Raw genomic sequence first — 14,631 nt, 5'->3', positions numbered from 1 at the left:
CCCAAACAATCTGAGTCATCTCACACACACACACACACACACACACACTCTCTCTCTCTCTCTCTCTCTCTCTCTCTCTCTCTCTCTCTCTCTCTCTCTCTCTCTCTCTCTCTCTCTCTCTCTCTCTCTCTCTCTCTCTACGAATCTTCTCGAAACCCTAACCTCGTCCAGTCGTCGCCGTCATCCACATTAGGCCTCCCGTCGATCATTTTTTTCATACATTCAAAGACAACAGCAGCATCATTTAATTTTCCAACTCTAGAATAAGCATTGATTGAAAATTTAAAGATGGGTTCGATTCGAGGGCAGGAGAAGATACCGTCGGAGCAGGGGCAGGGGTTAGAAGCCATGAACCGGAGTAGAGATCCAAGGTCGTCAAAGCGGTCGGTGATAGCAAGAGTGCGGGCCATCCATTTGAACGTAGAGTGGTCGTGACGGAACGAGTCGACGGTGGAGGCCCAATTGAAGACGTGGAAGTCGTAGTGAGTGAAAGCAGGGTGGTGGTGGAGCTTGGACTTGAGGAATTGGAGGAGGTGGGTGGGATTGAATGGCGGTTTAAGATGGGCCATGAGGAAGCGGAGGAGGTGGTCATGGTGGTTGGGTTTATGGGTGTGGTGCGAAAGAGTGAGAATGGGGAGAGGGGTGAGAGAGTTCGGGTAGAGGTCGGAACTCGGATTTCTGGATTGTAAAAATCCAGATCAATCCGAGTTCCAGCCCGGATCATAACCGGCTATATCCGGGCAGGATTCCGGCCCGGATTTGGAATCCGGGTTCCAGACCGGATATATCCGGATACCCGATCCGGTACCCGGTTGCTCAGCCCTAACTAATAATTTTTACATTATATTTTATGGGTCTATTCGAGTCAGTGCGGGTCCAAACGAAGATTGGGTTGACCGGGTTGTACGTTGTAGTAAAAAAAGATTTATTATAGATATTATCAAGCACCCGACAAAAACTTTAATAAAAAATTAATTTGATCTGCTGGCAAATATTGTATGCTAAGACCAAGTGGGAAAGCCCTATAATTATTTCAAATCGTAATTGTGAAATCAAATTATATAACTACCTAATCCTCAACTTGCGCTTAATATTTTAATTCGGCATTCACACAAGGGTTTTGAATCTTGGCCATTATTGTACGTATATAGCTTTTTGACATGTTCAACACCAGGACTTAGCAAATATTGCTGATCAAGAAGCGGAGAAGAGACCGGACCAGGCATGCATCATGTGATGATGAGGCAGAAGGGGGCCCCTTCCCGGCGTACAGTAACGCCAGCCTTTTCATGAGAAGGTAATTGTTTGCACCAGAATTCCGTCCGCCAATATGGTCAAGAGTTGAAAGATTATAAAGATTCCTCAACATGATATGGATTTTTTTTTTCTCCTTGTGCTGTGTGTAATCTTCAACGTAATTAGTACATATGTAAGGTTTTCATTTGTTTTGGCAAGAAGGAATAGGATACATGCACGTGATTCCTGCCTTTTTGAGCCGAGTTTTCTTTGACATACTGATAGCAACTCTTTAGAGTGTGAGGCACGAGCCCTTTTTAGAGCGTGAGGCACGAGCCGCGAGCCACGAGTATTATTGGTTTGGTGTAAGGGCGTGAAAACAGTACCTTAGAGCGTGAGGCACGAGCCCTTTTTAGAGCGTGAGGCACGAGCCACGAGTATTATTGGTTTGGTGTAAGGGAGTGAAGACCTTGGGTTTCAAAATGATATGATGCTCATTTGTCAGCTTTGTTCGCCCGGCATCTGCTGATCTTGAACCACCCTTGAGCACACTAAGAGCATTGGCATTAATGTGGACAATATCGACTTTTTTTTTATATTTATTTATTCTATTTAAATTCAATTTCTGATTAATCATTCATTCTTTATATAATAATAAAATATTATTAAATTAATAATTTTTTATTTAATTTATTTGATCACATTTTATAATTCTACCCATTAAATATTAATAATAATTATATTTTAATTAAATTAATATTAAAAAAATATTATTAAATGTTAATAGTAATTATATTCTAATTAAATTAATATTAAAAAAGTATTATTAAATGATAATAGTAATTATATTCTAATTAAATTAATATTTAAAAAGTATTATTAAATGTTAATAATAATTATATTCGAATTAAATTAATATTAAAAAATTATTATTAAATATTAATAATAATTATATTATATTAAATTAATATTAAAAAAGTAATATTAAATGTTAATAGTAATTATATTCTAATTAAATTAATATTAAAAAAGTATTGTTAAATATTAATAATAATTATATTCTAAATGTTAAATGTTAATTATATTCTAATTAATTTAATTTATTTGTTTGGAATGAGAAATTAATATTTTAATGTTTGATAAATGAATAATGGTCTTCCATCTTTAGCCAACTACTTTAGCAGAAGTCTAAATTATTTTAGATTTGCTTAATCTAATGTGAAAGATTTCTGAGTTAAAAATTTAACCAAGTGAAAGAGTATGTCCTAAAAAGAAATGGTTTGTGAAAGGGAATGATATAGAGTCTGCAAAACAATAATATTGCTCGTTTGTCAGGGCATCTTGCGGTACCACTTGCCCGTCATGCAAACGATAATGTCGTTTATCCATGACAGCTCTTGTAAATCAAGCTCTTCTCAAAGCTCCCATATGGACAGGACAGTTGGATTTATAAGAGATGCACGAGTCTTAGATCCAATATCCCTGTTGCATCCCGGCTGATGATTCACTTCAGGGGTTAAATAGGATTTAACTCCAGAACCTAGCAAAGCAGCAGGAGCTTTATACACCATTTGGTACGAACCGTTATTCTGTATTTTCCTGCTATTTATATATATTGATATTGCTCCAAAAAAAATAAAAAATACATGAAAGAAAGAAAGAAATATGAGTCTAATTTGGGGCAGAGGTCCGTCCCACGTAAAATCTTATCATTATTAGGCCATCAATTAACCGATCAACGTCGACCGAACGCCGGGCCCCCAGCGGCGTTGGCTTCTCGGTCTGACTGACCTTTGTCTTCGGCTCTCTGCCACACAAAAGCTTCGTGCGAATACTTGTCTAATGATGGACCAAAATAATGCAATAGCCCAAAACAACAAACTTAAAAACTTTCCAATCGCTGATGGCAACTTTATTTATATATATAATAAAACTTAGGCTAATGAGCTTTTATAGCATACAAAATCTCTAAGTTAACAAAGGGCACATGAGATTCTGCATGGAAATTATCGAGAACGAGCATGTACACCTCAAAAATTTTTGAGACTACATATATATTTACCTATGTTGATAGTAAGTGACCAAACTAGCTACCCAGTTCCCTTCATATCGACACACTATTTGGAACCCCTCTACATGTTACACCAGGCCCCGAGCTAGGTGCAAGTAGCTCGTAAGGTAACACCCCGGCTCCACACCGATTCCGAAGGCTAGCGTCAAGGTTCCTCCTCTCAATCTCCTTTTCTATCTGCTGGATCTCCGCTGAGAACTGGTAAAATGCCTCGACAACTTCGGTGTCACCGGTCCAAGTTGATGGCTGCTGTCTCTCCCCTAGGTACTCCTCGTCCGGGGAGTGGGTTGAGAGTGTATCAACAACTGCCATGAACTTTGTTGTTTGTAGCACACTAGGCAATGCAGAGAGGAAATATTTTTGTGGGTCAGCTAGGAAACTAGCATACTCGGGGTCATTTTCTTCAGGTATTAATCTTCGCATCAAGGGCGGACGGTTTGGTACATATCCACCATATGGGTACTGCCCAAAATTAAGTGCAGCATGTTGTGCTGATGCTAGCCAGATAAGGGTTGTAAGGATTGAAACCAGATCATCAGCGTTGGCCAATGTGGGCCACCAGCTTTTGTGGCGAAGATCACTATGGCCCACATTGACGGACTCGGAGTACCAAGCTTGGAGCTCATTGTCATTGCAAATTAGGCTCGATTCTGGATAGTAGTAGTTCACATAAGTACGGACCCAGTTCTCAGTTGCAGACCAGATAAGGAGCCCATCAGTGGCATATGGATAGTCTTCAATTAGGAGCTTTAGACCATGCGGCTGCGTCGGATCAGGCACTGCCACACCCCTATAAAATGAATGGAAGATTCCCCATAAGATTCATACACCAAATGAAGCACATACATATACAGTTTTCCAAAAATCAGTCATCCATGCATACCTGCGGATGAGATCAGCAGGAAGGTTTTCCATGTCAAAGCGCCAAGAGCTTTTATATGCTGCAGCACTAATCTCCATGGAATAGCGACCAGGAGTGAAGCAAGACTCAATAACACCATCCGCATTGATTAGACTTTGGCGGGCTAAGCCATTTATCTCCAATGTATATCGCATGTGCGGGTCTAAGAGCTTGAATATGGGGTGCATAGCACTCATTTGCCGATGTGCAGCCAATATAAAGGGTTCCAGGGACGCGTGGGTACGTAACCTATAAAATTCCCACCATTGCATTGGCGAGTTACTCAAATATATATTTATAATGAGGAAGACTCAAAATTATTGCTAGACATAAGTTTTCCATGCGTAGTCTTGAAAACTCGTGCATGCTTACCAGTGGTTAACGAGTTGGTGCACACCCGCATCGTTGGAACATACGTGAGCCTTGGCAAGTTGCCACAACCAATTGGTGGTAGCATCGACTGGAGGTGTAACTACATGCTTTGATCGAGAACTTGGTCCCGATGGCGGAAGGCTAAGTTCAATGGCAATGGGCTTGAGAGTCCCGAGAGGGGTCAAAAAATATACGGTACGAGTTGCATAAGCTTTTCGTCCGTCTAATGCATTTATCTGATCGAGAAATGGAAGGTAAGCATCATGGTGATCCAATACAAACAGCTTATTGTCCTCCAATGCCTGTAAAAGAAGGGGCAAAAACCAATTCACAGTTAGCAGCTAGACACAGAAGTTATAGTAGACTCACTCATGACCATGCACATATTACAGCAAACGAATAACAACAATGACATTACCTGTTGTACGGTCATGCCATTAAGGTGGCCCAGAATATGTTCTTCTTTGAGGGCAGATTCCAGGGGACCATAGATTTTAGAATCAAGCTTGCTCACAGGAGGGAACACCTTAAGCCTCTCGATGCTGACTGGATTAACCCCCGCAATTGCTTGACGACCAAATTCATCATCTCTCAACCATGCGAACTTGTCCTCTGCACAATAGAAATCAACTTTTAGTTCCTAAACACAACAGTGGCTCCTTTGATTATCTCATTTCGGCTCATATTATTTCCAGCATGCGAAATTTCCACAATAAAAAGGTTCAAATAGACAACCAATATAGAAAATTCAAAGGTAATACTCACTGGAAATTATCTTGGGCATCTCGTATTTAATAATTCCCCTGTTTGATTCTTGGATATGGCTGACCACCTTTGGCAATGGGAGCTTCTTTAGGAGTTCATCTTGCAACCCTAGTTTAAGGAGTACACCTTCGCTATAGAGGTTGTCAATTTCCGAAAATCCTTTGAACTCGTGGTTATTAGAAGAAATGCTAGCTTTCAAGGATGGTATTAAGTTGTGAAGCACTGCTTTAAGCCTCCCGGCAGAAAAAGTGTCTTGCTTCGACTCCTCAAACTGTTCATCTCTGGGCACGTACATTGGTAATGGCTTCTCAACCCTGCTTTCTGCATGCATATCTGTGGCATACATATACAACATAAACTACTTTAGAACATGAAGCATATTTTTCATGAACATGTTTAGCCTACGTTTTATTGGTTAAACCTAAGCCAGAAAACGAAGAAATGGATAGACCGAGGACACTAACCAGTGTCACTAGGAAGGCGGCCGGTGCGACACCTTCTAGGAAATGGAATTTTTTCACCTCCAAGTGTTGGTCGTGCAAACTCAATTCCTCTGTCTGGATTTCCCAAGTCATTATACACGTCGAAGTCGTAGATCCTGTCAGATAATTTTCTGACACCTTTGCCATCACCCCTTGTATCCCTAAGTTCTTTTTCCCTCAACGACCTAAGTCCGGCAGGCGTTTCGCTCGGAAGGTATGGCTGCTCAAACAAACATGATGACAAAATTGAGTTAACGCTGAACCTAAAACAAAGAATTACGAAAACAAATGGTGGGGTTTCATTTGTATAAGTTATTTTGTTGTTATTTAAAAACGAATGTTACACTTCTATCATTTACGACGTGCATATTTTTGCCAGAGAACAAACAATTTTAATGTTTTCATGGTGGTTGGTAGGCTCAAATTCTGGGCCCAAAAACCATTCCAGAATTGGCAGACACAAATAGACTGAATTCATATGAATTTTGATTTGGTCTACCTAAGCAATCTTAGATAAGATCTTTTTCTCTTCGCCTTATTATTATTTAACCAATAAAGGTCCACATCAATGCCAGCAATACTTTAGAAAATGGGGCAGAAAAAGCCAGGTAAAAATAGAGCTTTCTTTTTGTCGGTTCATAAAGGTAATTGAAAATTCAATACCAGCATTCTGTGGATTCTTAAACTTCTTAGTCCCTAGCAAATATTCAAAAGCTAAAACAACATGGTTTGACCTTGTGTTTTAAACACCTGAGTGGCATTATCAAGAGATCATTTTTCTTTCTTTGTGGTAAGGAGAGAATCTGAGAATCAATTAAAGAAATAATACGAAAAAAAAAAAAAGAATTTTACTTTATTGGAGAAGAATATCCTCTTTCCAGGATGATCTTTCCTGGATTGGACCCATGAATTGCAGAAGAAGTGGACTGGATCGCCAGCAAATCCTTCAACGGTGATTGTCTCCAAGAAGAACTCTTTTTGGTGGTTGTTGGTCACTAAGATCGCTCCAGGCACACCAAAACTAGAGTTTAGCATAAATTCAGCTGTGTAGTTTACTCTCTCAGCTTTGACATTTGATTTCTTTGACCAGTCCTTTAGGATTGCTTCATTGCTTTTCTTTGGAGCCTTGGTTTCTTCAACGCACAAACAAAAACAAAAACAAATTTAGTAAAGATCTCGAAGGATACGGTACCGAGTCATAAAAACATAACCCCAGCTAAAAGAGCAAAGTTATCAAGCTACTAAATGTTTAATTGAACGATGTTCGAAATTGGTCTCGTTCTATAATTGAACTAAAATTTGAGGCTTGGATTCTTTATACCAAGATCCGAAACAAAAAAGGAAATTACCCAGAAGAATAAGCCTTAAAAGCAGCTAAAAAAAGATTAGTGGTCATCATGTTTGATCAAGAAATCTACCTGCACTAAATAATTTCCGACACACCCAGAAGGAGGGAAAAAAAGGCTTACTTGGGTCTATTTCAGTGCTGACAAGTTGAAGAACAACATTCATCCCGATCTTGTCAGTTATGGCATCCAAATGCTTCACAATCTTGTCCTTCAAGTCTTCCTTGTTCTTATTCCTCACGGTCACCACGGCTCTCACCTTGAATTTATCTCCCTTGTCTGCCTTGTCTGCAGGCACAGCCACAGGCACAGGCTTCACCAAATCCTCACTGATAGCCGCCACAGGACCCCTCACAACCTTCCTCAAACGTACCAACCTTGTTTTCTCCAAAGGCACCACTAATGGATTAACCGAGAAATGGTTCTGCTTCTTCTGAAAACTAGGATTCAGAAACACTTTTGACGAAGAAACAAAAGAAGACCTCTGAATCAAAGAACCACCCATGATTTCTTTAGCCATTGCCATATCGTTCTCCCTCTAGACACAGCCTTTTTGTCTCTCAAAACAATCTATTTCTAGAGGTTGGCGTTCTGGCTCTTAATTTGCAGAGATACGCACTAACAGAAGTTGGTGTGCTTTTGATTTGAAGAGCAGGGTCTCTTTCTTTTATATATTTTGTTGGTAAAGAAAAACAGAAAATGGTGGGGCAGAATTTGAGCTCACCGTCCACACGTTTTTCAAATTTTTCTGCTTGTGAAACACTCGTTTCTTTTTCTTTGTACTATGTCTTCTCTCACCGAGTAGTTAATGGCACCATGTTTATCAGAAAGAGTTTGTTTACTTTAACCCGCGTTCAAAAAGGGTGCCGAGTCAAAACGAGTTTCGACTTTCCGAGTATACAAAAACGACGCGGTGTGGGGGAAGCCGAATCGAAATTGGTATATATTTTGCGAAAAGACATGTACCACCTTCACCTTCTGCTAAAATGCCAAAGCTATCCCCGTGCGTTTATCTCCAAAGGGCCCAAGTTTTTCTCGGAAAATTAAAGACGTTGAGTGGAACTGAAGTAGACAGCATGAAACAATAATCTTGGTATTTATTGTCTAATTATCATTATTTGAGAAATTTTATTCAGACAGTTATAAATATTATAAGATTTATTTTACACATAAATTCATTTATATTGAGTAAAGATAACAAAAATTTACTTTAAATCATAACGTATTTTCAACTATTCATGGTAAAAAAAAAATAGAAAAGTATTTAATGTACAAAAAATAAAATTTTATCATAAAAATGCGCGACTTTGAATATAATGATTATCATTATACATCATATGATTTGTATTGTTCATCATCGTACTTATAAATCAATATTAAAAAGTAGTGTTGTTTTGAGTATTTTCATCACCATTTATTGAAACATTAACGTGGTATCAAAAGCGCAGGTAAGTTTGTGTGGTGGACAACTAAAGACGTTGGTTCATCATGAGTGGTCCGTGCATGGGAAGGGTGGAATTATTAATAAATCAGTTTTCTTTGTACTCATAAACGAAAAGAAAAATGTATTACATTATTGAAAACAGTAGTGCTGTGTAATGTGTCGGTTCCGTTTGATCTTAAATGCAGCTTGGCCATGGTGATGGCCACCCATGGGCCATGGCATTACCACCAAAATCATTGGAGCAATATTAGTTCCAGATCACTCCACAGCCAATTTGCATGCAGTTGAAGTTATTTAAGGGCAATAATTGAGGCTAAGTGGTAAGACTGGTAGAGATATATAACGTCAAAGCAGTAATGGCTTTGATTAATGACCTATTACTTTTCGAGAGAGTGGTGAGTTTAAGAAGGATAGGAAGGTAATTGCGGCTAAAAGTAAAGCTGGGGTGGCCTTGGGGGACAATGACGTGTTTTTTTTTTGTTGCAGGTGGAAAGGTAAAAATATGAAGCAAATTTAAAGCGTGATGAATTTCTTTTTGTGTTTAGCCAAAACAAAGATTTTTTTATATTTTATATTTTATATTTTTATATTTTTTCTGGTTGCAATAGCTGACATCATACTTCAAGTGCCGCGAGTTTGGCAGCCAAAAAGAAAGTTTCCCAAACAGGTGGTTTCCTCCTACCTTCTCTCTTTATTATATCTCTCAATTGGGTGGGGATGAGGCCGATGAGGCATGATTTTTATTTACAAAAGCCCTTAACTTTTGTGTTTTAAAATCGTGTTAGGTTTTATTAAGAGAGACTAATATTATATATAATTTTAATATGTTCAAGTTTTGCACATTTTATTATCATATTAAAAATGCGAATAATAAAGAGAGAAAAAAAACAATCTTTCACGTGATGTTTTATATGAGGGGGTAAAATAACATAACTTTTGCAAGTCTGGGCTATATATGTATATATTCAGCAGACAATTTGGCAGTTTGAACCAGCGTGATTGACCACTGTGTTTGTATGACTAATTCCATGTTTGAACTTTGAACAGTTTGTTTCGCTACTTTAATTAACATAGAAAAAATATACTTACAAACATAATTATATACTAATCTGTATATCAATATGATGTGATTAATTAAAAAATAAATTTTATTAAAAATAATATTAATTTAAATTTTAAATATAAATTAATACTCTTATATGTAACAAAACTAATTAACATATACAGCCCAACCGGGGCTCAAGAGCCATTCTATAACCGAGCTGAGAAAATGTATTCAGATGTCAATAGGCAAGACTTCCTTTGACATTAACCAATAAAAAATTTGCGGAAAATTAGTATGCTTTTTGGAGAATAAAAGCAACTGTCCTTTTTTATTATTATTTTATTTAAATGGGGGCACTACGTCATCCTATTGGTCATTCAACAGGAGACATATTGCCCAAATACAAGCAGTCACGTGTATGGATTTTGACCATGGAATGTGTCTTTGTTTCTTAAATTATGACCAGCACTTGAGTGTCATAGCTACCTATTGACCACTCCCATTGAACAATGACCCGGTGAAAACTCAACGTAAAATTGTATGACAATTTACAAATAGATGGAGGGTTCACATAATTTGACAAGTTTGTTGACCAGGTCAAAACCCAAGACCAAGAGGAAGCTGGCAGGATTCTATTCTTGACATTCCGGTTTTATTCTTGTTAACACAAAAACAAATTTATAAATAGATTGATTTTATATGATATATTATATTTATTTTATAATAAAATAATTTAATATATTATATCAAACCACTAATTTATAAATTTATTTTTATAGAATTTTTTTATGATTAAAATATTTATCTTTAATTTTTTATTTATTTATTTTTCAAAGTATACTCTAATGAAATTTAGTATATGAACAGAGAAACATAACGAGGCAAGTCTGAAAACGGAAGAGATGTTGCAGTTGAAACTTGAAAATGAATGTTGGAAACAAAACTATACGTAGACTATTAATATTCTTTAGCCGTGCATGTTTGATTTCAGGCCATCCATCAGATTCAAAAGCAAGAAAGCAATAATAAAATTAGAAATGATATTTATAATGAATGAGTGCAGTATAATTTTTTTAAAAACTATAAATAAATATAAAATTTATATATAAAATTAATTTTTTAATAATAAATCTCACTGTTTATTAAAATAATTATATAATATTTATATATTTTACAACTATATATATCATTATCGGACTTTTTGCGCAAGTAAACTTTGATGAACAAAACTCTGATATCTCAAAAGGTCCGGACATACCTACTGACCACGTGTCTGTGTACTAACGCGTTACAATACTTCAATTTTTTAATAAAGTGTGTGGACTTTTTCCTTGGTAAGAATGAGATGGACAACAAATACGAACGGTGAAAGATATACAAGACTCTCAACAAACACGAAAATTCAACCAGCAAAGAGGTATAAATAAATATCACTATAATTAGTTGAACAATCGGATTGTTACAATGCCATGTTTTTGTGCTTGGCAGTGGCAGAGCCACGTTCTACTAAACGGGGCTATGGCCCCCCTAAACTTTTTGATTTACATAATTTTATAAATATAAAAAATCACTCTCAAAAAAATTTATAATCTCTGTATACTCTTTAAAAATTTTTTATATAATCCCAAAGTTCTGTATAATTTTTATATATTATTTATTTTTAAATATGTAGCTTTTTTAAAATTAAAATTAAATTTAAGAAAAATAATAAATTTATTAATATAGATCTCAAATTTTTTTATTATATAATATTGAGTTTCGTAATATGAAATTTAAAGTGAAAATATAAAGAAAAAAATTATTTAAGGTCAATGATCTATATGAACAATAGTTTGTAGTTATGTTTTTATACTTTTCAATCTCTTTTTAATTTACATAAAAAAATGATGTTTACAGTCTTAAGATCATGTGCAAGTCTCGCCCACTATTTTAAAAAAAAATAAATAAATTTAAAACTCACATGAAAAAAATTATTTTTTAATAATAGACTTATTTTTTTCAAAAAGAGTGCGTAGAGCTTGCACACCATAAAACTCTATTTAGCATTACTCTTTACATAAATATATCACACAGTAAAAAAGTTGATCTTCCATTAACACAATTATTGATTCTGTCACTAGTGTTAGGTCTAAGATGGCCACGTTAAAGACTATATTTGAAGTAGTCCATAGCCAAATTGCTCTTAATACTTGAAATCGAGTGGTTGTTGAAAAGGAATGACAAATCGTATTAATAAGTCGTATTCGTACCGTGTTAAGTCATATATATTATATGATATGGGTCAACTTGAACACAAACCATTAAACTTAATGGGTTAAATTTTTAAACAATCTATTAAAATAATAAGTTAGCACGATAAATTTTCATCTGTTATGAATTAATTAAAAATATATTGACACGATATAATTTGTATCAACTCGATTATATAAATAGGTTGAATTGATATAAATAATCTATTTGATTTGATTAACATAATTAATTATGTAAGTCTAAAATTATAATTTAAATAATAAGAATATCAAAACTATAATTCAAAAAATGTGCGGGAGGCGAGTATAACTCATAAGAACTGACTCAGGTAAGAAGTGAGAGAGAGTTGGGAAATATCAAACAGAGTGAAGGTAATTATCAGTTAAGAGACCGCGAAGCATCTCGAAAAGAAAATAAAAGATGATGGCTAAGATTTGACAATAGGTCACAAGGGAAGTTAGGAACCATGCGTGCTTGCCAGTTGTGATGAACTAGGTGGTCTATGGGTCCATTACGTGGCATGCGGTTGACAAGAAATGTAAAGGGTGATGTTAGGTTGCCTTTTAAAATGTGTTTTATTGTCCAAAGTGTATTTTGTGTATATTTTTAAAGGATGACGATAGGAGCCACAGATTGGCCACCGACCGAGTAGTTTTTTTTAAAATATTTTTTTAAACCCTCTTAAACGTTTTTTAAGGAAAAAAAAAACATAGATTCACTAAAAAACACTTTTTATCATTAAGTAAATGTGATAACTTTTTTAAACACGTAAAAAAAATAAAATAAAATGCACTGAAATCACTTTTAAAAACAGATTTCAGCATTTTCCAAATGTAAATATGAATTTTGGGAAGTTTATGGCAAGACACATATATCATTGATTACGATGAATCCACAAGATTTAAAAATCAACTTTGGAACTTTTCTTTTAATGAGAAAAGAAACAACATTAACAAAAACAAAGTTAAGAGGTTCGGATATAAAAGATCCACCTCCCAAATAGAGAGTGCTGCTTCTGTCGTCCAGTTGCTTGAGAGAAAGAACTAATTAATGTATCATAAAAGGATCCATGTGAGCAAAAAGTGCAATGATTGGTTACTCTGATCCGGACTAAACTATTAATACTAGTCTTAATAAATTTTGATTAAAATTTAATTAAAAATTTTATTTTTATAAATTTTAATTAGTCATTTTCTATAATATTAAATAATAAATTTAACAAATCTATTATTATTCTATTAAAATATTAATTTTGATATTTTTATTTATTTTAATTTTAATTATAATTTAAATATTTATTTGTTATTTAAAAAATACATAATAATTTTCTAACTTTTTTTTAATTTTTTCCAAATCAATGTCTTTTTTAAATCACAAAATTTTTTGAACTCTTTCTCAATCGCAATTTACACAACACATTCAAACTCAAAGTATTAGAATCAGCCAGGCGCTACTTCTGAAATTGCAACTTTTAGAGCATTGGCATTGGTTTGGTCAAATTCATCTTTAAATTTGTCCAATAACAACACTTTTTTACATTTGCCTATTCCATCAAAATTCAATTTCCACATTGGATTAGCCATTTATTCTCTACATAATAATAAAATATTATTAAATTAATAAATTTTTTATTTAATTTATTTTCTCATATTTTGTAATTCTACCAATTAAATGTTAATAATAATTATATTATATTAAATTAATATTACAAAAAGTATTATTAAATATTAATAGTAATTATATTCTAATTAAATTAATATTAAAAAAGTATTATTAAATGTTAATAGTAATTATATTCTAATTAAATTAATATTTAAAAAATTATTATTAAATGTTAATAATAATTATATTCTAATTAAATTAATATTAATATTACAAAAAAGTAGTATTAAATGCTAATAGTAATTATATTCTAATTAAATTAATATTAAAAAAAGTATTTTTAAATGTTAATAAAAATTATATTCTAAATGTTAAATGTTAATTATATTCTAATTAATTTAATTTATTTGTTTGGAATGAGAAATTAATATTTTAATGTTTGATGAATGAATAGTGGTCTTCCATCTTTAGCCAACCACTATAGCAAAAGTCTAAATTATTTTAGATTTGCCCAATCCAATGTGAAGGATTTTTGAGCCAAATCATGTAAAATTTGGCCAAACACCTCATTTGGCCAAGCCAATGTGGATGCTCTTACACAATATTGGAATTAGCATTTTCTTATTGTGCTAAGACTAAAATAGTGAAAAAATATATTATTTTATTCTAAAATAATATTTAGTTAGTCAAATTTGGCCAATGAAATAGCCTTGGCTATAATCATTGTTTATTTGTTGAGTTTATTACAATCATTTATTGTGCACCTTAGTTAAGTCTTCGCTAAATTTTAGTTTTGTTGAGCCCACTATTAAGAATATTAGTAGTGGCCTCAATAAAAGTTAGTTAAAATTTGACTAAAATTTTTATTTTTATAAATTTTAGCTAGTTCTTTTTTATAATACTAAATAATAGACTCAACAAATATTTTATTATTTTATTAAAATATTAATTTTTTAACTTTCCATTATTTTAATTCTAAAAATTTATTTTCACATAAAACCAAATCTTGAAGGGGAAAGTGAAATTATGAAATTCTAGGAAAGAGCCGAATTCTTTTCATATAATAATAGATTGAGACATGAAAACTTGAAAATCATTTAAAAACAATTGCATAGTT

The 14,631-nt window shown here is 33.9% G+C and overlaps 1 protein-coding gene across 1 annotated transcript; it reads right to left on the bottom strand.

Annotated features, from left to right (window-relative positions):
• Window positions 1–3,118: 3,118 nt before the first annotated feature.
• On the bottom strand, window positions 3,119–7,946 carry LOC122280673 (linoleate 13S-lipoxygenase 3-1, chloroplastic-like). Its single transcript, XM_043091653.1, has 8 exons — window positions 7,297–7,946; window positions 6,680–6,960; window positions 5,810–6,047; window positions 5,346–5,678; window positions 4,999–5,192; window positions 4,581–4,882; window positions 4,191–4,457; window positions 3,119–4,097 (listed from the first exon to the last, which is right to left on the bottom strand). The coding sequence occupies exons 1-8, from the start codon at window positions 7,697–7,699 to the stop codon at window positions 3,341–3,343; spliced, it is 2,775 nt and encodes a 924-aa protein (XP_042947587.1). The 5' UTR covers window positions 7,700–7,946; the 3' UTR covers window positions 3,119–3,340.
• Window positions 7,947–14,631: the final 6,685 nt, after the last annotated feature.

The sequence above is a fragment of the Carya illinoinensis genome, chromosome 1 (assembly GCF_018687715.1).
Source record: "Carya illinoinensis cultivar Pawnee chromosome 1, C.illinoinensisPawnee_v1, whole genome shotgun sequence".
NCBI lineage: Eukaryota > Viridiplantae > Streptophyta > Magnoliopsida > Fagales > Juglandaceae > Carya > Carya illinoinensis.
The sequence above is the reverse complement of the archived record's forward strand: the minus strand, read 5'-3'. Positions and strand labels throughout refer to the sequence as shown.